The sequence below is a fragment of the Gopherus evgoodei genome, chromosome 12 (genome assembly GCF_007399415.2).
Source record: "Gopherus evgoodei ecotype Sinaloan lineage chromosome 12, rGopEvg1_v1.p, whole genome shotgun sequence".
Taxonomy (NCBI): domain Eukaryota; kingdom Metazoa; phylum Chordata; order Testudines; family Testudinidae; genus Gopherus; species Gopherus evgoodei.
Window position 1 is genome coordinate 5,238,786 of NC_044333.1, and position 23,048 is coordinate 5,261,833.

The 23,048-nt window shown below is 53.0% G+C and overlaps 1 protein-coding gene across 3 annotated transcripts; it reads left to right on the top strand.

Annotated features, from left to right (window-relative positions):
* Positions 1 to 5,706: 5,706 nt before the first annotated feature.
* Positions 5,707 to 22,802, top strand: E2F4 (E2F transcription factor 4). 3 transcript variants are annotated; one of them, XM_030581438.1, is made up of 10 exons: positions 5,707 to 5,877; positions 10,107 to 10,216; positions 10,941 to 11,129; positions 11,827 to 11,903; positions 15,072 to 15,133; positions 15,425 to 15,710; positions 16,333 to 16,524; positions 18,920 to 18,967; positions 21,595 to 21,639; positions 21,941 to 22,802. In XM_030581438.1, exons 1-10 carry the CDS (start codon positions 5,752 to 5,754, stop codon positions 22,054 to 22,056), a joined length of 1,251 nt encoding a protein of 416 aa, XP_030437298.1. In that variant the 5' UTR covers positions 5,707 to 5,751; the 3' UTR covers positions 22,057 to 22,802. The 3 variants fall into 3 exon arrangements, with proteins under 3 accessions (XP_030437298.1, XP_030437299.1, XP_030437300.1); XM_030581439.1 differs by having other exon boundaries at positions 16,351 to 16,524; XM_030581440.1 differs by having other exon boundaries at positions 10,941 to 11,102; positions 11,860 to 11,903.
* The last annotated feature ends 246 nt before the right edge of the window (positions 22,803 to 23,048 follow it).

A 23,048-nucleotide genomic window follows, 5' to 3' on the forward strand; every position in this document is an offset into this window, starting at 1 on the left:
GGCCAGGGCTGATTGTACTGTGTTTGGTGCCCTGCCTGAACCAAGGGCTGGGCCCCTTCTAACTTTGCCACTGCTCTGCCCTGCTCCAAAGGGCTGAGCTAATTGTAACTGTGTTTGGTGCTCTGCCCTGCTCCAAAGGCCAGGGCTGATTGTACTGTGTTTGGTGCCCTGCCCGAACCACGGGCTGGGCCCCTTTTGACGTTGCCACTGCTCTGACCTGCCGAAAGGGCCAGAGCTGATTGTGATTGCAGGGACAACAGCGAGGCCGGTGTGGCTCCCCTCCCCCTCAGGGAGGGTCGAGCCCCGGTGGAACCTGTCCACAGGGCTGTCAAGCAATTAAAATAATTAACCATGCGATTAATTGCACTGTTAGTGAATAACTGAATACCATTTATTTCAATATTTTTGGATGTTTTCCACGTTTTCAAATATATTGATATCCATTACAGCACAGGATACAAAGTGTGCAGTGCTCACTTTGTATTTATTTTTATTACAAATATTTCCACTGTAAAAAACAAAAGAGAGAATAGTTTTCAATTCACCTAATACAAGTCCTGTAGTGCAATCTATTTATCATGAAAGTTGAACTTACAAATGTAGAATTATGTGTTAAAAAAACCTGCATTAAAAAATAGAAGAATGTAAAATTTTAGAGCCTACAAGTCCACTTAGTCCTACTTCTTGTTCAGTCAATTGCTAAGACAAACAAGTTTGTTTATATTTGCAGGAGATAATGCTGCCTGCTTCTTGTTTACAATGTCACCTGAAAGTGAGAAAAGGTGTTTGCATGGCACTTTTGTAGCCGGTGTCGCAAGATATTTACATGCCAGATGCACTAAAGCAGGGGTCAGCAACCTGTCAGAAGTGGTGTGCTGAATCTTCATTTATTCACTCTAATTTAAGGTTTCGTGTGCCAGTCAGACATTTGAACATTTTTAGAAGGTCTCTCTCTATAAGTCTATAGTATATAACTAAACTATTGTTGTATGTAAAGTAAATAAGGCTTTTAAAATGTTTAAGAAGCTTTATTTCAAATTAAATTAAAATGCAGAGCCCCCCAAACTGGTGGTCAGGACCCGGGCAGTGTGACTGCCACTGAAAATCAGCTTGCGTGCCGCCTTTGGCACCCGTGCCATAGGTTACCTACCCCTGCACTAAAGATTCATATGTCTCTTGATATTTTAACCACAATTCCAGAGGACATGCATCCATGCTGATGATCGGTTCTGCTCGATAACGATCCAAAGCAGTGCATACTGATGCATGTTCATTTTCATCATCTCAGTCAGATGCCACCAGCAGAAGGCTGATTTTCTCTTTTGGTGCTTTGGGTTCTGTAGTTTCCACATCAGAGTGTTGCTCTTTTAAGACTTCTGAAAGCATGCTCCACACCCCATCCTGATCAGATTTTGGAAGGCACTTCAGATTCTTAAACCCTGGGTCAAATGCTGTAGCTATCTTTAGAAATCTCACATTGGTACCTTCTTAGTGTTTTGTCAAATCTGCAGTGAAAGTGTTCTTAAAATGAACAACATGTGCTGGGTCATCATCCGAGGCTGCTATAACATGAAATATATGGCAGAATGTGGGTAAAATAGAGCAGGAGACATACAATTTCCCTGCAAGGAGTTCACTCTAAATTCCCTTTAAGCTGCGAGGGCGGGTGGCTATGCAGCAGCCTATTAAGCACCACGCAGGCACTCAGGGCTGCGGCAGGGAGAAATGCCTCTCCTCCAGCCCTGGACCTGCCACAGCCGGGGGAGAGGCACCTCTCCTGCAGCTCCCACCCAACCCAGCCCAGGTGCTGCTGCAGGGAGAGAAAGATGGGGAGAGTCCTCTCTCCCTGCTGTAGCCCTGGGCAGCCTGCACCCCAAACTCCTCATCCCTGGACCCAGGCCAGAGCCCACACCCCAGCCAGAGCCCTCACCCCCCTACACCCCAGCCCTCTGCCCCAGCCCTGAGCCCCCTCCTGCACTCTGAACCCCTCGGCCCCATCACCGCCACATGGATTTTGTTATGTGCACCAATATGGAGGTGATGTATAACGCATCACCTCCATATTGGTGCACATAACCAAATTCATTCCACGCATGCATGGGAAAAATTAGAGGGAATACTAATTCAGTCACAAATTTAATTACCACGTTATTTTTTTTTAATGAACATCATCAGCATGGAAGCATGTCCTCTGGAATGGTGGCTAAAGCATAAAGAGGCATGTGAATCTTTAGTGCATCTGGTACGTAAATACCTTGCAACACTGGCTACACCAATGCCATGTGAATGCCTGTTCTCACGTTTAGGTGACACTGTAAACAAGAGGCGGGCAGCATTATCTACTGCAAATGTAAACGGACTTGTTTGTCTGAGTGACTGGCTGAACAAGAAACAGGACTGAGTGGACTTGCAGGTTCTAAAGTTTTACATTGCTTTGTTTTTGAGAACCATTATGTAACCAAAAAAATCTACATTTGTAAGTTACACTTTCATGATAAAGAGAGTGTACTATGGTACTCGTATGAGGTGAATTGAAAAATACAATTTTTTTTGTTCATCATTTTTACAGAGCAAATATTTGTAAAATAAAAAATAGAAAGTGAGCACTGTACATATTGTATTGTGTTGTAATTGCAACAGATATATATGAAAATGTAGAAAACCATCCAAAATATTTAATACATTTAAATTGGTATACTATTGTTTAACTGTGCGATTAATCACAATTTATTTTTTAATCAAGATTAACTTTTTTGAGTTAACCATGTGAGTTAACTGCAATTAATCGACAATCCTAATTTTTTTTTACAAAATTATCAAAATCAGGCTATTAATCTTCAATGAACATCATCTAGAAGAGCTCTAGAACAGTCAGGATTTTATGATTTACTCTGTGTAGAAATGGTAAGATGTTTATAACAGGATGGGGAGGAGGAAGGAAGTAATTGATACATGTACTGGTTTGAATGTTTTCTGATGGGAGTTCTAACTTTATGGCAATACCACTCAGTACAGGACAAGGCTCAACATGGGAGTCAGAAAGAGGGGCTGGGATCACCCTGCCCTTCCTATAGTTCTACATGGGTGGTAGGTCCTGGCCTAACTGAGAGAGGGTCCAGGGAGGTTTGGAGGAGAAGGAGGGGTCCTTGTGTGGCAAAAGCTGAGAACCAAGGGACTGACGGAGTACACTAGCTAGAAACCTTAGCAGAAAGTTTGGTATTTCTGTATTTGCAGGAATAATAAAGCAGGGTAGTTTCATAAGAGCAAAATTCAAGGTTTGCATCTTTTCTTCCAGACAAAACCCCGTGTGTTCAATATACCACACTCTGAATCCCTCTTAGGGCCTGGTCCAGTGTCCATCACCATCAGAGCAAAGACTCGATTCACTTCAGTGGGCTTTGGACTGAGCCCTCACTGTCTCCCACAGACGCACTCTCATGCTCCACCGCCTCCCACATGGACCCTCCCTCTCCCAGATGCACAGGCCTTAGCTGCACTGGGGTATTTTGCTAAAATTTCTCAGTCCTCACCACTGGTGGAAGAATTGGTGGGAGTGCTAGGCAGGGTGACCAGATGTCCCGTTTTTATAGGGACAAACCAGTTTTTTGGGACTTTTTCTTATATAGCCACCTATTACCCCCCACCCGCATCCCGTTTTTTCACAGTTGCTGTCTGGTCACCTTAGTACGAGGGTAGACAAGATATTGGTGGCTCCTGACATGTTAAGCACTACGGTGTGGTCTATATCTAAAACGCAGGTTGACCTAGCAACATTGCTCAGGGAAGTGAAACATTCACCCAGCAAGAGATGTAGTTAAGCCCCCAGTATAGCCACTGCTAGGCCAAGGGAAGAATACTTCCATAAACCTAACTACCACCTCTCGAAGGGGTGGGAAAACCCCCTTTTGTCACTGTAGCAAGTGTCTACACTACAGTGGCAAAGCTGCAGCACTGCAGCAGTAGCTCTTACAGTGAAGTCATGTAGGCCTGCTCTAAGCAAGGTTAGATGACACGGTGACTGAAGTAATTCAGAGATTCCAAAGCCTGAAAGGACCATTGTGATCATCGTTTGATCTCCTGCATAGCTCAGGCCACAGGACTTCCCTGAATTAATCAGACAGAAGTGCCAGCAGTCCCTGGAGCCGTCTACACCAGCATTCTCACCATCCTTAACAGCAGCCAAACTAAGCTAGAGGTAGCAATGGTGGAAAACTTTAGGAAGGAATTCCCCGTAACAGACACAGGCGTATTAGAAACACGCCCACGTGCCTCTCATCATCCCCAAACAGATCCTGCCATGGCGAGAGGTCCGCCAGGACTCAGCAGCGCCGCTACACTAAATCTAGCCAGGCCTCGGGCTGGCAGGGAAAGACAGGTGAAATATCAGTGGGGGCCAGTGATGAAACCTGTGAGATCAAAGATGGCACCGTGGGTTGCATCAATAAAGGGAAAGGAGAGTGGCTGACGTAAACATGCCGTGAGGGGTTATCGGAGCCAGAGTATATAGATGAGTGTCAATGCTACCAGCTAAGAGTGGGTTCCAATGGTTAGAGTGGGGGGCAGGGCTGGAAGTCAGGACTCCTGGGTTCTATCTCAGCTCTAGGTGGGGGGCTGGGTCTAGGGGGTGGGGGGCTGGGAGTCAGGACTCCTGGGTTCTGTCCCAGCTCTAGGTGGGGGGCTGGGAGTCAGGACTCCTGGGTTCTATCCTGGGGGGGGGGGGGCCTGGGAGTCAGGACTGCTGGGTTCTGTCCCAGCTCTAGGTGGGGGGCTGGGAGTCAGGACTCCTGTTCTATCCTGGGGGGGGGCCTGGGAGTCAGGACTGCTGGGTTCTATCCTGGGGGGTGGGCCTGGGAGTCAGGACTGCTGGGTTCTGTCCCAGCTCTAGGTGGGGGGCTGGGAGTCAGGACTCCTGGGTTCTATCCTGGGGGGGGCTGGGAGTCAGGACTGCTGGGTTCTATCCTGGGGGAGGGGGCTGGGAGTCAGGACTGCTGGGTTCTGTCCCAGCTCTAGCTGGGGGGCTGGGAGTCAGGACTGCTGGGTTGAATCCCAGTTCTGGGCAGGGAATGGGACCTAGTGGGTTAGGCTGGGGACCAGGACTCCTGGGTCCTTTCCCCAGCCCAGCTGCTGCCTGGCAGTTATTGACAGGCTAGCCCTGACCCGTGCTGCTGGGGGCGGCTCGCCCTGAGCGGACCCCGGCTGGGCTCTCTCCCTTCACGCCCTGACACGCCAGCCGGCCCCAGGAAGCGCTCGGGCAGCCCGGTGGGTTCACGCCCTGACACGCCAGCCGGCCCCAGGAGGCGCTCGGGCAGCCCGGGCACCGCTCCGGTGCCCCAGCGCAGGGGCAGCCCGGGCGGGCCCCGCCGAGGTTTGCCCGCTGTGAGCACAGGCCGCTCGGGAAGCGCCCGCGCACGGGGACCTCTCGCACGCGGATGGCGGGCGCCGGGCGCTGTGCCAGCTCCTGCTGCTGCGGGGAAACGGGGCGGGGGGGCCGCGGCTGCGAAGGCCGAGAGCCGCCGGGCTGGGTCCGGGCAGCGCCCCGCACGGGCGGGGTGAGACGAGCCCGCAGCCCCGCGCAGAGCAAGGCCCGGCCCGGCCCGGCCCTCGCCATGGCAACGGGCCGCACCCGGCTCCCTAGGCCCCGCCCCCCCGCCGCGGGAGGCGGGTGTTCCGGACGGCTCCCGTCGTGCCCCGCGGGCGGAAGCGGAAGCGGATGCGGCCGGGCTGACCGGAGCGGCCGGCGCGGGGAGGCAGATGGCGGAGTCCGGGCCGCAGCCCCTGGGGGCCCCGAGCCGGCACGAGAAGAGCCTGGGGCTGCTCACCACCAAGTTCGTGTCGCTGCTGCAGGAGGCCAAGGACGGCGTGTTGGACCTCAAGCTGGTGCGGCCCGGCGGGCGGGAGGGGGCTATCCTGGGGGGAGTGAGAGCGGGGAGGGGGGCTATCCTGGGGGGAGTGAGAGCGGGGAGGGAAGGGCTATCCGGGGGGGAGGGGGCTATCCTGGGGGGCGTGAGAGCGGGAGGGAGGGGCTATCCTGGGGGGCGTGAGAGCGGGAGGGAGGGGCTATCCGGGGGGCGAGAGAGGGGGGGAGGGGGGCTATCCGGGGGGCGAGAGAGGGGGGGAGGGGGGCTATCCTAGGGGGAGTGAGAGCGGGGGGTTATCCTGAGAGGGGGAGAGCAGGGAGGGGTGCTGTCCTGGGGGGGTTATTGGGGGGAGGGGCTAGCTGAGGGGTAACTCTCCATGGGGTGTTGAGGGGATGGTCTGTAGGGGTTGGGTAGCTATTTGTGACCAGGCAGGGATATCAATCCATGGGGGGCATCCAGAGGGGGCAGGAGGATATCTGTCCATCAGGGGGTATCTGTCCATGGGAGGTTGCAGAGGGGTGGGGGTATCTGTAGGGTGTGAAGTGGTTACCTTGGTTGCCAAGGCTGTGTAGGGCCCAAGCTGTTGTGAGGCCAGGCTGAGGTGTACCCTGTGTCTCCCGTGGTTGGTGCCCTTGGGTGCTAGGCTGGAAGGATGTGCACTGGGGGAAGTAGTGATTAGTGCCATGGGGCTGGGTGCAGGGCTGTGGGCAGAGGGGAGGGGTGCAGGGCCTGGGTGGAGCCCTCAGTGTCAGCAATATTACTAGGGAGTATTTATAAATATGTAAGTTTACCTATCATAATTGCATAGTGACACAATGTGAAAGGAGTTGCCCCCACCCTTGCAAAGAGCCAAAACCTTGCCCCAGGAAAACTCTTCCAGTGTGCCCTGAAGGCCAACACACCTGGTTTGTGTCCCACCTACAAGGGAAGCAATTTCCAGAGCCAAGGGTCCCATCACTGAGAACATAATATCCCAGACCAAATCCAGGACCTGCCGGCCCTAGCACAGCAGCTCATTTCAGGTTGCAACGCAGAGACACAGCACTAAATTAAGCAGACCCCAACTTGAAAGGGATACACAGATCACAATCAACCCCTTGTGTTGTATCTGGGACCTGACAGGAAACCAGTGCAATCTGCAGGTCGCAGGGAAAGCACTGCTAAGCAAGCAGGGCATGCACTTCTCCACTAGCTGAAGTTTCCAAATGATCTTTAGGGTTAGCCCCGGTAGAGCACTCTGTCTCCTCCGGCGTGGAGCTGATAAAGGCCTGGATGCTTGGGGAGCGGAGGAGCAGAGAGGAAATCAGACCATTTCTGGCTGAAGCATTAGAGATTGCATGTAAGTGATGAGATGAACATGCATTTTCTCACATTACTGATACCAAGCTGCATGTTTATGCATCACAGAAGCGCACTGCACAGTCTGTCCCCAAAGCTATCTCACCCCACCATGTCCTAGATCACTAACGTGCAGCTCACAGCGCCCTGATGAGCAGCCTTTTCAACATATACGATTCTGGGGGGAAGAGAGGGAGTTTCAATATGAAAAAAGTTGCTTTGGATAAACTGAAGCTCAGGATGGGGCCTGGATAGAGGTAGAATGGGGCAGGTGATTAGGGCTGTGAGGGACAGATTGGAGGGGGTTAAGCTGAATGTCCTTCTATGGTGCTGGGCTGCAGCCTGCCTTCTCAGCCTCCTGAGCATCCTCTACCCCGGGAGCTGCTGCTTATCATGTTGGGGTTTGTGTGTGTGGGGGGGAAATAGGGTGCAGAAGTGACATTTGGGATGGGCATCTGCCTCCCAGAACTGTTGGCACCTGTGAGAGGCTACCAGCATCCTCCAGGCCAGTAGAGGTGACGTCGTCTACCTCAGGTGGTGACCATGGGGAAAAGCTCCCAGCTGCATTGCTGTCCAGAGAACTAAGACAGTGGAATGCTCATTCTTCAAACTGGGTCTCTCTCTGGGGTTGCCTGTCTGTGTAGAGGCACTCTAGGAGCTGGATGTATCTCCCTGGGATCTGCAGTGCTGCAATTGCTGCTCTAGGCAGCAGGCATGGATGTAGGCATCCACTTGGGAGCCCAGGGTGGGATGATTGAAAACAGGAGGCTTACTGGATCTGGGAAGGGCTGTGGCCTGCTGGCTGAGTGCCGATAGAAGGAAGCACTTTTGCATCCAGGCGTGACTAGGATGCAGCAGAACTCCTCTCAAGCTGGTCAGAATTTCTTTGATCAAAATGTGGGTTTTCTTTTGTTTTTTCTGGAACTGCTGATTGTCAAAAGTGAAACTTTTCACAGAACCTGTCCGTTTTGAGGAAACTTTTGTCAGGCAGGTTTTTCAGAACCAGTCCGAGAGAGAGACCTCAGCGTAGCCAATAGCATGCTGATCAGAACTGAGGTGAATGCCTGAACCACTGGGCTATAGAGTCATTCTCTCTTTCTTTGGCCCAGTGAATAATTCATGGAGTTTAAGGGCGGAAGGAACCACTAGATCATTTCATCTGAGCCCTGTATAGCACAGGCCACCCAGCCCAAAATGGAACAGATCCTCTCTGCTTCTTCACCCTTCGGTCATATTTGGATCTTGCTCTCACTGAGGCTCCACTCATGGGCAGATAGTGGGAAGTCCAAGTGCCTGTACAGTCCAGGTCCAGTGAATAAGAGATGCAGAGTGACCTGGCTTGTGTATCCTGCTATCAAATACAGCCCAAAGGCTGTTGCTCGCTCGCTCCCCAGAATTCTGTGGTACCTCCATCAGGGAGCCCTTGAGACAGATCAACAATTACTCATTACTGCCTTTCTGACCTGGGAGGGAAGATAACAGAGCTAGGCAAACACAGCCATACCTACAGCAGAGGAGTCATCTGTGCCTTGTACTGTGTGGTATTGAAGGTAGCTTGTGGATGGAGAATTGGCATAGGCACTTTATCCTTGTCCATTGGAGATCTTTGTTCAAAGTAAGCAACACAGTCTCCATGTCATACCCAGTGCCTAAACCTAGGTCTTGTCTACACATGAAAGTTCTACCAGTGCAACATGCATCAGTGGAGTTACACCCATATATATCACACCAGCTGTGTGTGTTCACACTGGTGCCTTCTGTCTGGCTTCAGGTATATGCAGGAGGTGACCAAATATGTTTACGTTCTGTCAGAAAAGTGGTGTGTGTTTGCTTCAGCAATGGCTGGCAAATGGGAGTCATGCTTGTCAGCATCGTTGGAACAGACGTGTGGCTTCAGGAGCACTGCTGTGTAGAAAGGTGGCCAGACATGTCTGTTCTGCAATATCCAGTGCAGTGTGGCACTGGATTTGTTAGTACAGACAGGTTATGCGTCCACATTGGCCCAGCACCGATGTAATACCCACTTATGCGGGGTTACTTGGGATGGGAGCTGGAGTCAAGGGACTTGTGTTAATGGGCAGCAGTTCCTGCCAACCGAAGGACAGTTCCACCAGTGGAACCTTCTTGTGTGGACACTGGGCCCGACGTCCAAGAGAGTCAAGGAAATCGGAGGACTTCGGGTAGTAAAAGAGCTGCCTCATCACAGCCTCCCTAATCTGCTTAAAAAAAGAATAGCCTGGGGCTGAAATTTTGAGGGCCAAGGGGTGGCTTTTTGTGCATGGGCTGAACAATGCCCATTTGAGAGATGCTGGCAGCTCACCTGAGGGAGGCGGTGACACTTTCCACCCAGCGTCATGGAAGTCAGGGGGAAAAGGCCTGTGGGACTGTCCAGCCCATCTCCCTGACAGTGCAGAACTGTTGCCTTTAGTAGACCCAGTTTCTTCTTTCTCTCCCACACCTCCCCATTCCTGTCCGTCTTACCCTCTGGGTCTGACCAGTCAAGAGCATGCATCCAGTTTGCAGGTCGTCACACAAAGCTTCCCTAGAACACAGATGTAACATGTATTCCCCTCCCTCCCAACATGGCATTGTCATGGAGATGAGCCATCTGCATGGAATCCAAAGGAGCTGGGGAGGTGTCTGGGTTTGGTCTGTGATTGACAAAGTGCTAGTGGGATGAGAAATTGGATTGTGGGGCAGATAGTCAGTAACTGGGGGGCAGATCAGTGATAGTTTTGATGTCCCTGGGAATGGTATCTGATCTGTAATTTGAGAAATGGGGGCACAAAGGAGATGCGGTTGGAGGCAGGGGGGGCTGATCTGTAGTTGGGGTGATGTAATGTCCGTGGCCGTGGGGGGCAGAGCATAACTGGGAATTTCTGGAGTCAGCCGTCCACCTCTAACCCCCAGGCAGCGGATACCTTGGCGGTGCGGCAGAAACGGCGAATCTACGACATCACAAATGTTCTGGAGGGCATTGGGCTGATCGAGAAGAAATCCAAGAACAGTATCCAGTGGAAGTGAGTGACTGAGATGCTCTGAGAGGTGTGGGAAAATTCTGGGAGGAGGGTTCCTCTCAATTCTCCTTTCACTTTGAGGCCTTGCCCACAATCCACTCCCCGTTTCCCCCTCTGAAGTTTCCCACCCTTGCTACTGCTGGCACACCTCCACCTGCGGCGGGAATGGTGGCAGAGGTAGCAGAGCCGCGACTTCAAGCTTTGGTTGGCATTCTGAGTGCAGTGTCTGCCAGCTGGTCTGCACTAGCGCTCCCCTAGCTGAGCAGTGCCAGTAGCGACTGTGGGGAATTTGAGGCGGAAATGCTAGTATAGACACGGGCCGGGAGCCATTTCTCCAGCGGCTGAGGTATGTAGCTGTTGCTTTGGGTGCTTGCAGGGGCTTTGACCAGAACAGATGCCTCCAACCCTTACCCTGGTGTTGAGAGAGGAAGGAATCTGCCCCCAGTAGGAGGGTAGGCGTTGACCCTCTTGTACTGGAAGGAGGCTTTGGTGGGGAGATGGGAGGTCTGGGGCCTCTGACCCTGGTGTACGATGGGTGACGGTGAGGGGAGCTGGGGGCTCTAGCTGTGGTGCTGGTGAAGTGTGAAAGAGCTGGACTCCAACCTGTGTGTCAGGAGAGAGCTGGGAGTGGCACCTCTTTCCAAGGCGGTGCAGTCGGTGCCCTCTGCAAATCGTATTTTCTCCCTTAATGAGGCTGGGCCACTCATTCCTCTCTTTGTCTGCGCAGAGGTGTGGGCCCAGGCTGTAACACTCGTGAGATAGCGCACAAACTCATTGAGCTGAAGGCAGAGATAGAGGACCTGGAGCAGCGCGAACAGGAGCTGGAGCAGCAGAAGATGTGGGTCCAGCAGAGCATCAAAAACGTCACAGAAGATGTACAGAACAGCGGATATCCTTTCAGCACGCCCAGCTCCCGGTTCGGTTCCTGCTGCTCTCCCTCTTCCTGCCCCAGGGCTGGCTGCAGGCTGGCTGGGCCTGAAGGGACGGTTGCCTCTCCCTCCAGTACTAATGAGCTTGCATTTCTATAGCACTTTCTCATCAAATCCTGCACAGCATTGCACAAATGTTACTTGCACGGCACTTAGCAGGATGGGCTCCTGGGAGTATGCTCATACAAATAATTAATAATAATAGCCAGCCCTGAATGCATCCACGTCTGTAACATGACCCAGCAGCATACAACAGCAAGTAAAGCAAACTATCCATATGCCACTGCAGGGAATGTGTGGAGAGGCAAGTGTAATCATCTGGGTTGGAATTTCCCCAGGACTGCTCCACCTTTTGGGGAAGATGTGTTGGGATGTTTAGAGAGCATTTCACCCAAAAGGCCCCACTTCTGGCCCTGTGGTGTCCCCTAGCACCATGTTGAGGCATCGCTTCAATACAGACTCAGGACAGAAATGCCTCTTTCTGAGTCATCAGTGCTACGTTCTCAAGCATGTAGCTGCTCTGGCAGGTTTCCTCTGAGTGCTAACCCTGCTGCAGGTAGACCTTCCCTCCAGACCACTTTAGAGGCTCTGGAGCGGGCATTTAGCTTCTTCTAGGAATTCCATTGTCTGCATACAGGAAGGAGACACTACACTAGGTGCTCTTTGAATTCTGTGTGCCCACAGGAAGCTGCACCTTTTCTCCTTAACCGCAGGAACGTTAGCCTATGTGACGCACGAAGATATCTGCAAGTGCTTCACAGGTGAGGCGATGGTGCTGGGCCCCTACTGGTCTCCCATGGCCTGAGGCAGCAGACCTTCCTGGCTGTCTCAGCTGTGCTCCCCCATTTCCCAGGAGGGAGATGGCTGTAGATCCTAGCTGGTCCCCAAGATGTGCTCTCTGTGGCCTCCGTGACATGACAGTCCTGCATCTTCTCCCACAACCCCAGGAATCAGCTGCCACTAAATTCAAGCTGTATCATTGCAGTCAGAGGAGTCCCATCTGGGAATGGGACAGTTCTGTGCAAGGTGCAGACCACAGAATTCCCTAGAGCACACTTGCAGTAAGGGGCTGTCTGCTCCGTCCATTTGTATCTGGGGCCATGTTATCCTATGGGGCAAGTTTTTAATTGCAGGATTTCAGCTTTCCTTGGCAGGTCATCCCTTCCTAGGGGAGCCGTAGCAGAGCCCTCCCCAGGGCTGAGATGTGCTGCTTTGCATATAATAATAATATAATTGGAGATATACCAATCTCCTAGAACTGGAAGGGACGTTGAAAGGTCATCGAGTCCAGCCCCAGCCTTCACTAGCAGGACCAAGTACTGACTTTTGCCCCAGATCCCTAAGTGGCTCCCTCAAGGATTGAACTCACAGCCCTGGGTTTAGCAGGCCAATGCTCAAACCACTGAGCTATCCCCCCTGACTGAGAAGAGCCAGCATTCCTTTTTCTTTGCCTCATTTGTACAAATAAATGCCTTTATTTCAAAGGCCCTGGTCGATCCAAGACCCTACATGATTTCGCCTCCCCCTGACTGTTTGCTCCTATTTCTTTCAGCACTCCTCTCCGTCCCCTTTCCTTAGTGCACTTCCGTTGTCCTCCCCTCTCTCGACTCTGCACCTGACCTCCTGTTGCTTCCTGGGCTTGCGGTGGTTTCTCTAGCTACTCACCAAGCTTTCTCTCTTCTCCTCAAGAGCCACCTTCTTCCAGGAATCTTCTCTTGTTTTCCTTCCAGTAACTTGTGCACAGCAACCCTCAGCTTTCCTGCTGTGCCGTGTCTGGTCTCTGTCTCCTTGTGTAAAGAACCAGGAAGATGTAAGGCACCAAATAACTTGTAATTGCATGGGAGGATATGATGGAACAGAAGTAGACAAATGTTGTGTGGTAGCCATTATGTGTGGGAGGCAATTGGGGTGCAAGAGCCCAAGTCTAAAAGAGTTCAGAGGTTGCTTGTCACTCCTGCTCTTCAGAGCAGATTTACATCTGAAGCCAAACCTCACTCTGCAGTGGGAAGGCCTTGCAGCTGGACTCAAGGTCATGATTGTCTTTTTGGGAGCGGATCTGAATTATCCAGCTGTTTTAAGACAGACATCTCAGCCTGTCTCCTCATGGTGTTACAGGGTGATCCCAGCTGGCCTCCCAGGGTGAAGCTGATCTGTGTGTAGGCAGAAAACATGCCTTGGGTAGGAGACCTGACTTTCCACTCTCGATGATCTTTGGAGAGCTGCTTTGCTCTTGTATCGCAGCCTTGTACTTCAGGCTGAATTCCAACTTCCATTCCACCATGTCCCCTTTTCTCAGTAAATACCTTAGGGCCAAAGAGGGAAATTTCAGCCCACATCTCAAATGTGAATTTATTTTTAAAAACTGAATGAAAATAGGTTGCGCTGTTTCTTAGACTGAGTGGAAAAAATATTTATTTACCTTATGTCGCTATCTTAAAATTTTCACTCAGAAACTTGAAAAAGATCAAGGCACAAACATCAGACGTGACTTGTTTCTTGAGATTTAAAGATCAAGGCAAATTTGAAACATGTTTCAATAGTTGTAACATTGAACGTTTGGAATTTAAGCATCTACTTTAGGACTCTTCTTTTCATATTTTAATCTGTTGTATGCGGTAAAGATAAATTGCTGAAGATTCCCCACTTTACAAACGCCACAAGGATTGGCAATAACTTTAGTAAGCCATGTTGCTTTGGGCCAGGGAATTTACAAGGACAGCCGTTCGTTACCGGGCTGAGATCAAAGAATGTTCTCTCCCACTGTTCTTCCTTTCTTGTGACTTTTGGGATTTTCCTCCCTTTCACCTATTTTTATTAATAAACCATGTGACATTAAAGGCAAAACACTAATTCATGCCATGTAAAGGCTGAGATGTTAGTCACACGGGGGCCAGCATGATACTTTTAGTCTTATTTTCCGTGTTCAATATGAACTAAGTGCACATCTTTGGAAAGAAAGGGGTTGAATGTCTAAGATTCTGCAAGGTGGTGGCATTCCTAGCTCAGCTCGGCACATGCTGGGCGTGGGCCCCTACTGCTCCCTTTGTGGTGTCCTTTCTTGCTAACTTCAGTAACTCACACAAACTTTGACCTGAACTTGACTGTTTCTGGGGTCACTCCCTGCACAGGTCTCTGTCCCTGCCCCTAGCTCCCTTTTCCTCTGGAGATGCTCAACCCCTCTTTTCTTGCTACCAGAGTCCTAGCACTCGACACAAGAGCTCTGAATCGCTGGCAGGGTCCTAGGACAGCTACCTGGAATCTGATCTCTCTCTCTCAAAGGATGAAAGCTTTGGAGTCAAGTGTCTGCGATCCTGTGTTGGCCCTGCTGACAGCTATTGCTAGACTCAGTGTCTGTCTGATTTCTGAGCTTCACTCACTGCCTGCCTGCCTGCTTGCCATCCTGTTGGCCGTTTCATTAGTGGCTATGGGGCTTGTTTAAAAACCAGCGCAAACAGCGTTAATCCACATAACTCCCTGTTCCTTTGGCTCAGCACTTGGTGACTGTGGAAACTGAACTGGGGCCTGGCGCAGAGAATAGCCCTTCCTTGGGAATCAGGCTGTGTTAGAGGGCTGAGCTGCAGTGGTGGGGAATCTCCAGGGAGGAGGAAGGGCAAGTCGTTCAGGATGCCCATACAAAGTATTCTCAGATCATCCTGCTCCTGCCCTGGGAGGGACCTCCATGACATCTGAGTGCGTGCGCTCCTGCCCGTAGCACTCTGTTTTCTGTGTTTAGTTTCCCTGGGGCCGTGTGTTGGGCCAGGGGTGCGTTGTGAAGGATGGATGGTGATTCCCCAGTAAGGCAGGGTGGCCAGTCCTGGTTGGTGAGAATGCCCAAGAATTCTCCTGGGGGGGGCTGGGTGAATGACTGCCCACACTGGGCCCAGCAGCCAGAGACGTCCCTTCGAGTGCTGATCAGTCTGTTTTCACAGGAGACACCCTCCTAGCAATTCGAGCACCGTCAGGCACTCGGTTGGAGGTTCCCATTCCGGAGGTAGGTGCTGTGTTTGACCAGGCTGGGATGGAGGTGGCCTGGATTGGCTGGAGTTACTGGAAGGATGTGGGCATTGCTTGCTTGCTGTGCTGTTGGGGAAGGAGGATCATTCCGTCTGAGTGTGCTGGAGTACAGGTAGCTGTGGGAGGAGAGAGAGCAGCTGTCTGAGGGAGGAGCTCCTGTAGCATGCTGAGCCATTCCAGAGCGCGGATCTTGCCCCGGGAAGCTAAAGTCCTGTTTTGAGGACTGCAGTTAATTGTATCTGGGTACTTTGCTTCCTGATTTCCTCAGGGCCTGAATGGACAGAAGAAATATCAGATCCATCTGAAAAGCACTAGTGGTCCAATTGATGTCCTCCTCGTAAACAAAGATGCTTTGAGCTCCCCCCCTGTGGTGCTCCCTGTCCCTCCCCCTGAAGACCTCATTCAATGCCAGCCAGTCGTGCCCGCTAAACCACAGAGATCGCCTGTTGCCCACTTCCAGGAGGCATCTGTCCCCAGCAGTACGCACCCGTCCACGCCCACACCGACCAGCACTCAGGACCACAGCCCAGCTGCACAGAAAACAACGAGCCCAGGTGAGCAAGGAGTGGGATGGTGGCCAGGCGAGTGGGAAGGTACCAGCTAGCAATGGGGGAGGCTTTTTAGAAGCACTTCGGAGTTCTTATGGGAATGCTTCCGAATGTCCAGATACAGCTAAACGTGGATCCCCCCCGTCCCTGCCAGAGTTGTTCTCTAGTCCATTGGATCCTCCCTGCTCCTCCCTACACCTTCCATGGCTGTGGGCGTATATGGGAGCTGAAGTGCACTGAGTCAGTCAATTCCAGCCTTTACCTCCTGTTCTGATTGGGGCCAGGCTGGCCGTCCCCTCACTGCAGTGACCCCTAGGCTGGGCTGGAGACAGTGCTCTCAGCCAGCAAGATGCCAGCAGGTGCTGGGGGCAGTAGGAGAGTTTAGATAGCGAGTCTGTGTGTGCTAGGGACTCAGGCTCGTCCAGGGAATTGAGAACCAGAAGAAAGCCCTCTGTCTGTGGACATGCCAGTGTCTGTTGCACTTCGGCCAGGTTTGTTAACAAGGGGGCAGCGGCTGGATTTGCTGGGGGCTGTGGCTGCTGCTTTGGGGTCATGTATTCTGGAGTCCCCTGAAATCCTTCCCCCACCCCATCCCTCCCTCGTGTGTGTGTGTGTGTGTGTGTAACAGAATGCAGTGTTTCGGCAGCAGAGTCCAAGAGCAGCAGCGACTTCGACCCTCTCAGCTCAGTGGCCGCGCCAGCCAGCCAGCCACCGGTATTAGATACGCAGCCGCTCCAGTCATCTGCCTCGCTAGACAGCAGCTCCGTCCTGCCCAATCCCTCTACCTCCTTTGAGCCAATCAAGCCAGATCCCACAGAGAGTGAGTATAGCCTTGGGCTCCTGGGGGACTCTGCCGCAGGCGCTGCCCAGACAGGGCTGAGCTCTGCTTTGCTTTCTGCTGAGAGGCTTCAGTCAAGCCATGCAAGCTGGGATCTAAAGGAAGGGGCAGGCAGATCCCTGCACCCCCAGGGGCACTGTGTGCATAGCGGTGGCGAGGGTGAAAAAGCTGGCGGAGATGGTTCTCTGGTGAGATGCTGTTTACTGTCTGTGTTCTGACGCTGGTAGCAGACGCTCTGACCCAAGAGGTCCCTTCTGGACCCCCATCTATCCCTCCTGTTAACAGCCAGCGGTGCAGGGTTCTCCCCTAACAGTCCCTTCTGCAGTGCTGTGTCCAGTTGAGTGCCTCAGTCCTTTCAGCTGTTCCCTTGGGAGGGTTCTCCTGACTAGTCTCCCTCTCCATTCTCAATTTCATCCCATTCCTCAGGGTTACAGTCAGACTGAGTCTCTCTGTAGGGACATGCATCTCAGGTATTCACACTGCTCTGCTGAGAGCCATGGCCCCAGGAGAGCAGCCTGCTCCGGGGTGGGACCTGCCAGCTGTTTCATGCAGTGTAAGCAGGAAGCGGAACCGTATCCCTCTAGGGACGTGAGAGAAGCCGAGCTGGACTACAGCCAGGCACCGCAAACAGCCTGGCTCTGTGGGGAAGGGCTCGGGGCTCTTTACTGGCAAGCGGCCAGGATGCTCGTCGTTTCCTTTCCAGAGCACAGCTCCCCTGCTGCCCTGTGGTGGCTCTGGAGTCACCCCGGGGGCAGAGACCCTGTGCTGAATTGCCAGCCCTTGGAAATTCCACAGGCTGAGCAGGCAGGGTTTGAAGAGGCAGGGGGAGGCGGCCCATGCTGTTGTGCATGAAGCAGACTGAGAGGAGGCGATGGGGAGCTGGGAGAGGAGGGAGTGAGGCGGGAGAGCAGAGACACAGGTGGAGTGAGAGTCTCCACTGCTTCCATTGATGGGCCTGGTCAGGAGAGACAGGCCATTGCACGGACCCCGCCCGGTAGTGTTGGTATTCCATGCTGTGGCCAGAGGGGGTGGGGGGGCTAGTTGCGAGGGTGCTTGCCTGGGACTCTGGGGGTCCGGGTTCAGTTCCCTGCTACACTAAAAACTGCGCATGTGACCCTGAGCCAGTCACTCAGCCTCAGTTCCCACACCCGTGTGATAGCTCGGCCCTGCTGCGCTGGGGTTGAAGAGACGTTCATTAAAGAATGCAAGGGGCTGTGGGGGGCTCGAGGAGTGGCCCGTAGATAGGACTGGGCCGCACGTGAGGTCCAGGAGCTCGAGAGGGACCAAGGGAGGGATTCCCAGGGTTGGGGTCGCACCATATTACCTGATGGCTCCACAGGCCACAGCTGTGGGAGCTCCTCAAGATTTAGGCCTTGTTGACTTGGTCTTGCGGTGTGTCCTGGTGACTAATTGAAGTGCCAGTGGCTGTGGTGAAAGGACTAGGACATAGGGCGGAAGGAGGGCCAGGGGAGAACAGTATAACAGGGAAGAATGGGGAGGCTGAGATAAGGAATGGCTCCAGTGTCTGGCTGTGGAATAGTCTCCAGGGATCTGCTTGGTTTGCTGAAGGCCAGGCTGGACAGAGCACTAGGTGAGCAGAACTCTGTGTAGGGTGACCAGATGTCCTGATTTTATAGGGACAGTCCCAATTTTTGGGTCTTTCTTATATAGGCTCCTATTACCCCCCACCCCGTCCCGATTTTTCACACTTGCTTTCTGATCACCCTATCCGTGTGCTCCTCCTTCCTTTGACATAGACTTGTGCTCCCGAATCTGAGCTGATGTTTGGGGGGAAAACACACTTCCCCTCCTGGTTGTGACGAGAGCCTTGAAAACATGACCCAGGTGTCACTGCTGCAGTTTTGTGTTCCTGAGTCTGCAGGCAGCCTGAAACAACAGCTCCGAGAGTAGTAAACCTCCAGCTTTTTAGTGGAAATGAAGCTGCTACAGAATTTTCAGCTGGCAGCACCAGCGTGGGCTGGAATGCCTGGTGCCTATTTTAGGTGCAGCTGGTCATGTTGTCTGGCACCGTCACTGTATGGGAGGAAGCAAGCTGTCCAGGAAGGAGGGGGGCTAGCTCTTATGAGTCACTTCCCCTCTCGTTTCTCTGAGCCTGGGACCCTCCCTCTTTAGAGCCCCTGTTTCTGAGCAGGGGGTGGTGCCCCCCTCCAGGGACGTGGGTTGGTGGTTGCCTGGGTGTGTCATGCCCAGGTGTGGGGACTGGGATGAATGGGAGAACGCGTCCTGGGAAGTGTGCTGGGTCACAATGTGGGTGACTTGAGGATGGGCGCCCTAGGCAGGGCCGGCATGTGCTGTTGTGTTTCAGACCTTGCATGGCGCAGTGCCAACCAGTCTGGTTCATTGTCTGTCTTTACAGTGCTGGAACTTCCCAAAGAACTCTCGGAGATGTTTGAGCCAACACGAGGTACACTGATCCTCCTCACCCCTGCTGCCCTCTGCCTGCCCTCCCTGTGCTCAGGGTCGGGCTCTGTTCTCCCTTCCTTTCTCAGCTCTCCTCTGCTAGTCCTTAGCACTGGAAGGAGACCGTGCACAGGAGTCCTTTCCGGTTCCTCTAGGGACCTGGTTCTGTGAGGCACCTGCAGTCTCTATGCTTACTAGATGCTGAGCGACCTCTGCTGGAGGCTTCTGGGGTGACAACGATTAATCTGTTCAGACCCCGTCTATACTGGTGACCAGTGCTGCCAACAAATGGTTATTGCCAGCGCATCAGACATGGGCCCAATCTCCCCCACGACCCCCATACTAACATAAAATGGTGTCCTAGGCTCCCCTCCTGCCTGCCCCCATCTGGTCTGTAGCATCCAGACTAAGGTGATAAGTCAGACCCTGCTGGTCTGGTTTCAGTTGTGCACACAGGGCTCGTGTGTACAAATAATCTGGAGTTGGGGACCGGCCTAGACTAGTCCCTGCTCTCTGCAGTCCCCCACGGTGCTTGTATTGGTTCTGCCAAAGACTGGCCATGGGGTTTGTGGCTCTCATCTCGCCCAGCTCAGAGGCTGCCCCGTTGGCACCATGGGTTAAAAAGCCTGGGGCCATTGGCTAGTCCCCCGCAATGCTGAGTGATGCAGCTGAGACAATGGTGCCAAGGAAGTCAGGCTAATGTAGGCAACAGGGCTTCACATTGCTGGTTCTTCTCACTGGAGCTGCTCTCCTGAGCCCCTGGCATGGTGCTTCCTAGCCTTGCTGTGAAGATGCAGCTGGCCTGGCTGCCTCCAGAGAACAAGCTGAGCACACGCCGCTGCTTTGCAGCACTGGGGCACGTCCACAAGTGCAGCACATAGAGAGTGTCCGGCTGCCATTCGGCAGGTCACCGCACAAGAGCGATCTCCATGAAGGGCTCCCCTCACCCTCCCAGGCCTGCTGGGTGGGCTTCAGTCACGTGTTGTGGGCTCCCAGAACAGATTCCGCTGGTGACCCATGAAACCCTCTGTGCTTTGGGCTCCCCTCGCCAGAGCATGCATGCGTGACTCGGGTGAAATGCAACCAGGCAGCAAATCAGGCTGTGCCGTATGAACAGCTGTAGCACCCTAGCCTGTCCTTCCTAGCCTACTGCTGGCAGACAGTCACGCAGATGTGCTGTGCTGGTACACAGGGAGCGCCATGCCAGTGCCCGCAGGAGATAAATACTCCCTGTTCTGTGCGATGTTTACCATTATGTGGAGAGGGAATGCCCCAGATCCTGCAGGGAAATTAAATGCAGCAGCAGGGGACAGGTGCAGTTGACCTTGGGGGCTGCTGGTGAGATGTCCATAGAACAGTCTCTTTGCACGAACCAGTTGTTTGTGTTAAGGCGTAGGGTTTGACCTGTGCCGTGACTATGGGACCCAGAGAGATGGGGCCTGCAGCAAATATCCCTCTGACCTTCGTGTCTCTGCGCTCTAACAGTACCGGGGCCTGGGTGCTGGGTTGGTGCTGATGGCTGGGGGGTTAAAGTTCCTGCCCACTGGCATGCAGAGGAAGGCCAGGAGGCCTCCTGTTTTTCATTTGATATGTGTAGCTTCATAGCTTACCGTTTGGTTTTCACACATCCCACCAAGCAAGCAGGACCTCGGCAGTGCCCTTGTTACCGTTGCTGTAGGAGACTTAACGACACGGATTTTGTATTTAATTTCCCCTTTTTTAAGAAAAAAGAAAAAATCCTTCATGGTTTAGGTTTTGCAATTCCCTCTTCGCCATGCTGAATCGGCTGGGGGAGGGGCAGTGCTTCTGCGGCTGTTTGCAGACCATCTTCTGGGGAGTGGGGAAGCAACACATCATGGGTGTGGCTGACCCGGAGTATTGATTGTCCTAGGGGCTAGTTGGTCAAATCTCTTTGTAGGTGCACATGAGCACAGCTTAGGTCCAAACCTGTTCACATTTTGACGACTGTCTTGGTTAATGGAGACAGAGACAGTGATCAGACGTGTTTTTTTAGTTGCTTAGTTTTTTTTAATCTCTCCCTCCCCGGTAAATCCCCTGCCCCAACACATGCAAGCAGTCACTTGTCCTCAGTGAGGACAGCGAACTTGCCAAGTTTCAGTGGGCCAATTTTAGTCACTTTTGCTGCAGTCTCTTTTTAAAGAAGTGTTTGGAATATGTTCAGACTGGGGAAAATGTACATTACTGGTACTGGGCCGGCTGGGGCTGCTGTCGCAGGGACGAGGCTCAGTCCCCGACCTGGGCTGGCTGGGGGCCTCTGTCACGGGGACAAGGCTCAGTCCCCAACCTGGGCTGGCTGGGGGCTCTGTCACGGGGACAAGGTTCAGTCCCCAACCTGGGCTGGCTGGGGGCGCTGTCGCAGGGTTTGTCATGCTGGAGCAGGCACAAGAATCTTGCAGGATTTTTTGGCCCAGTTTCCCACTGCCACAGAGTTAATGTCTCGAGTCCTGCCCTCCTGTTTGTCTGCTCCAGAGCTACCTGTAGTTCAGGTCTGGGACTTGGCTTCCGTGATACTGAGAGGAAAGAACTCGGGGGAGGGGAAGGGTATTGAGGAAGAACAAGACTAGGTGTTGGAAAGCAGAGTGCGCCCCTCACCCTGCTGTCTCCCCCCAGAATGTATGAACTCCGAGCTGCTGGAAGAGCTGATGTCCTCCGAAGGTGAGTTGCGGGGGTTTGTTGCCTCTGAACTTTTTATTTTTTTTGGGGTAGGGGGGGCTGTCATTTGTACGATGTCTGGCATTCCGGGGGCAGCCCCACACTGTCTGGCACTCAGTCCTGCCTCGCTTCAGGCAGAAGAACTCTTCAGACAAACTCTGCCCTCAGTTTCCTCCTGCGGACGAGGAGTGGGATGTGAGAGCTGAGGTCTCCCTGTGACAGGGCTTGGAGGCTCCAATCCAGGGGTGGTAGGTGGGATAGTTCCCAGGCCTGTAACAGTACGGCCCTGCTTTCTCTTCAACAGTATTTGCTCCCTTGCTCCGCCTCTCCCCTCCCCCCGGAGACCACGACTACATCTACAACCTGGATGAGAGCGAAGGCGTCTGCGACCTCTTCGACGTGCCTATCCTCAACCTCTGATTCCCCGGCGTGGCGGCCGGGCTGGTGAACGGACTGTTTTGTAGCTGGCTTTGGAAAGTCTCTTCGGATTCCTTTTGTGCTAGTGCTGGATGAGTCAGAGGGGCTCTTGGCAAGACATGGACTTGCGGACTGGGAGCCTCCCCGTAGCTTCTCTCTTCCCGTGTTGCACATGCCAGGTCCTTGAGTTACCTCACCCTACTACATCTCTGTCTCTCCACTGGATCCTAGGCCTCTTTTGAAAGGCTTCGTATTTGAACCTTCCCTGTATAGCTTTGCCCATGTGCCTCACAGAGCTTCCGTCCATCCGCATGCCTTGGATTTCCTGCACTTCCACAGGCACTTTGCATCTCCTAGGCATCAGCTGCTAGAGGGCATCTTAGTATGATGGTCAGTTAGCAAGTCCAGAAGTAGTTAGCTGAACCCATCAGTGGACGGCAGCCTTGGCCCCTCTCCGATTAGGGTGGGTGTGCTTGGCTGTGAAAATTGGCCCTGTGAGCTCTGGTCCTCAGTGACTCCAGCTAGTTCATTTGACAAGTGAAAAGCAATTGGCAGCTGCTAGCTGTGCCGTTCGGGCCCAGGAGCTGAGCTGAGTCATGCATTCCCCCTGCCCTCTCCCTGGTAGGGTTGGCGATCCTGCATCAGGCCTTGTTATTTAAACCTCTGTGCTGAAGCATGAAGAGGCTCCATTTCCACTCCCTCTCCTGGAGCTGTGCTGAGGGGCTGTTTTTTCTGACATCTGGGAATCAATCTGTCCTCCTCACCTTGTGCTCAAGCCTGGGTTGGCGTGGCAGGAGGCGGAGGTGGACCCATTCGGTAGCACTTTGCCATGACAAGTTGCTTCTGTTTTGCTGAAGCACAGACAGCAATGTCCTCTGAGGCAGACCAAGCATCTGCTTCACGGCGGGGTTTGCCAGTGCGTTAGGGGTTCTTCCCCAGTGGCCTGATGGCCTTTGCTTTCCTTCCTGATCTGGTGGCAGGGTGCTACCTGGTGT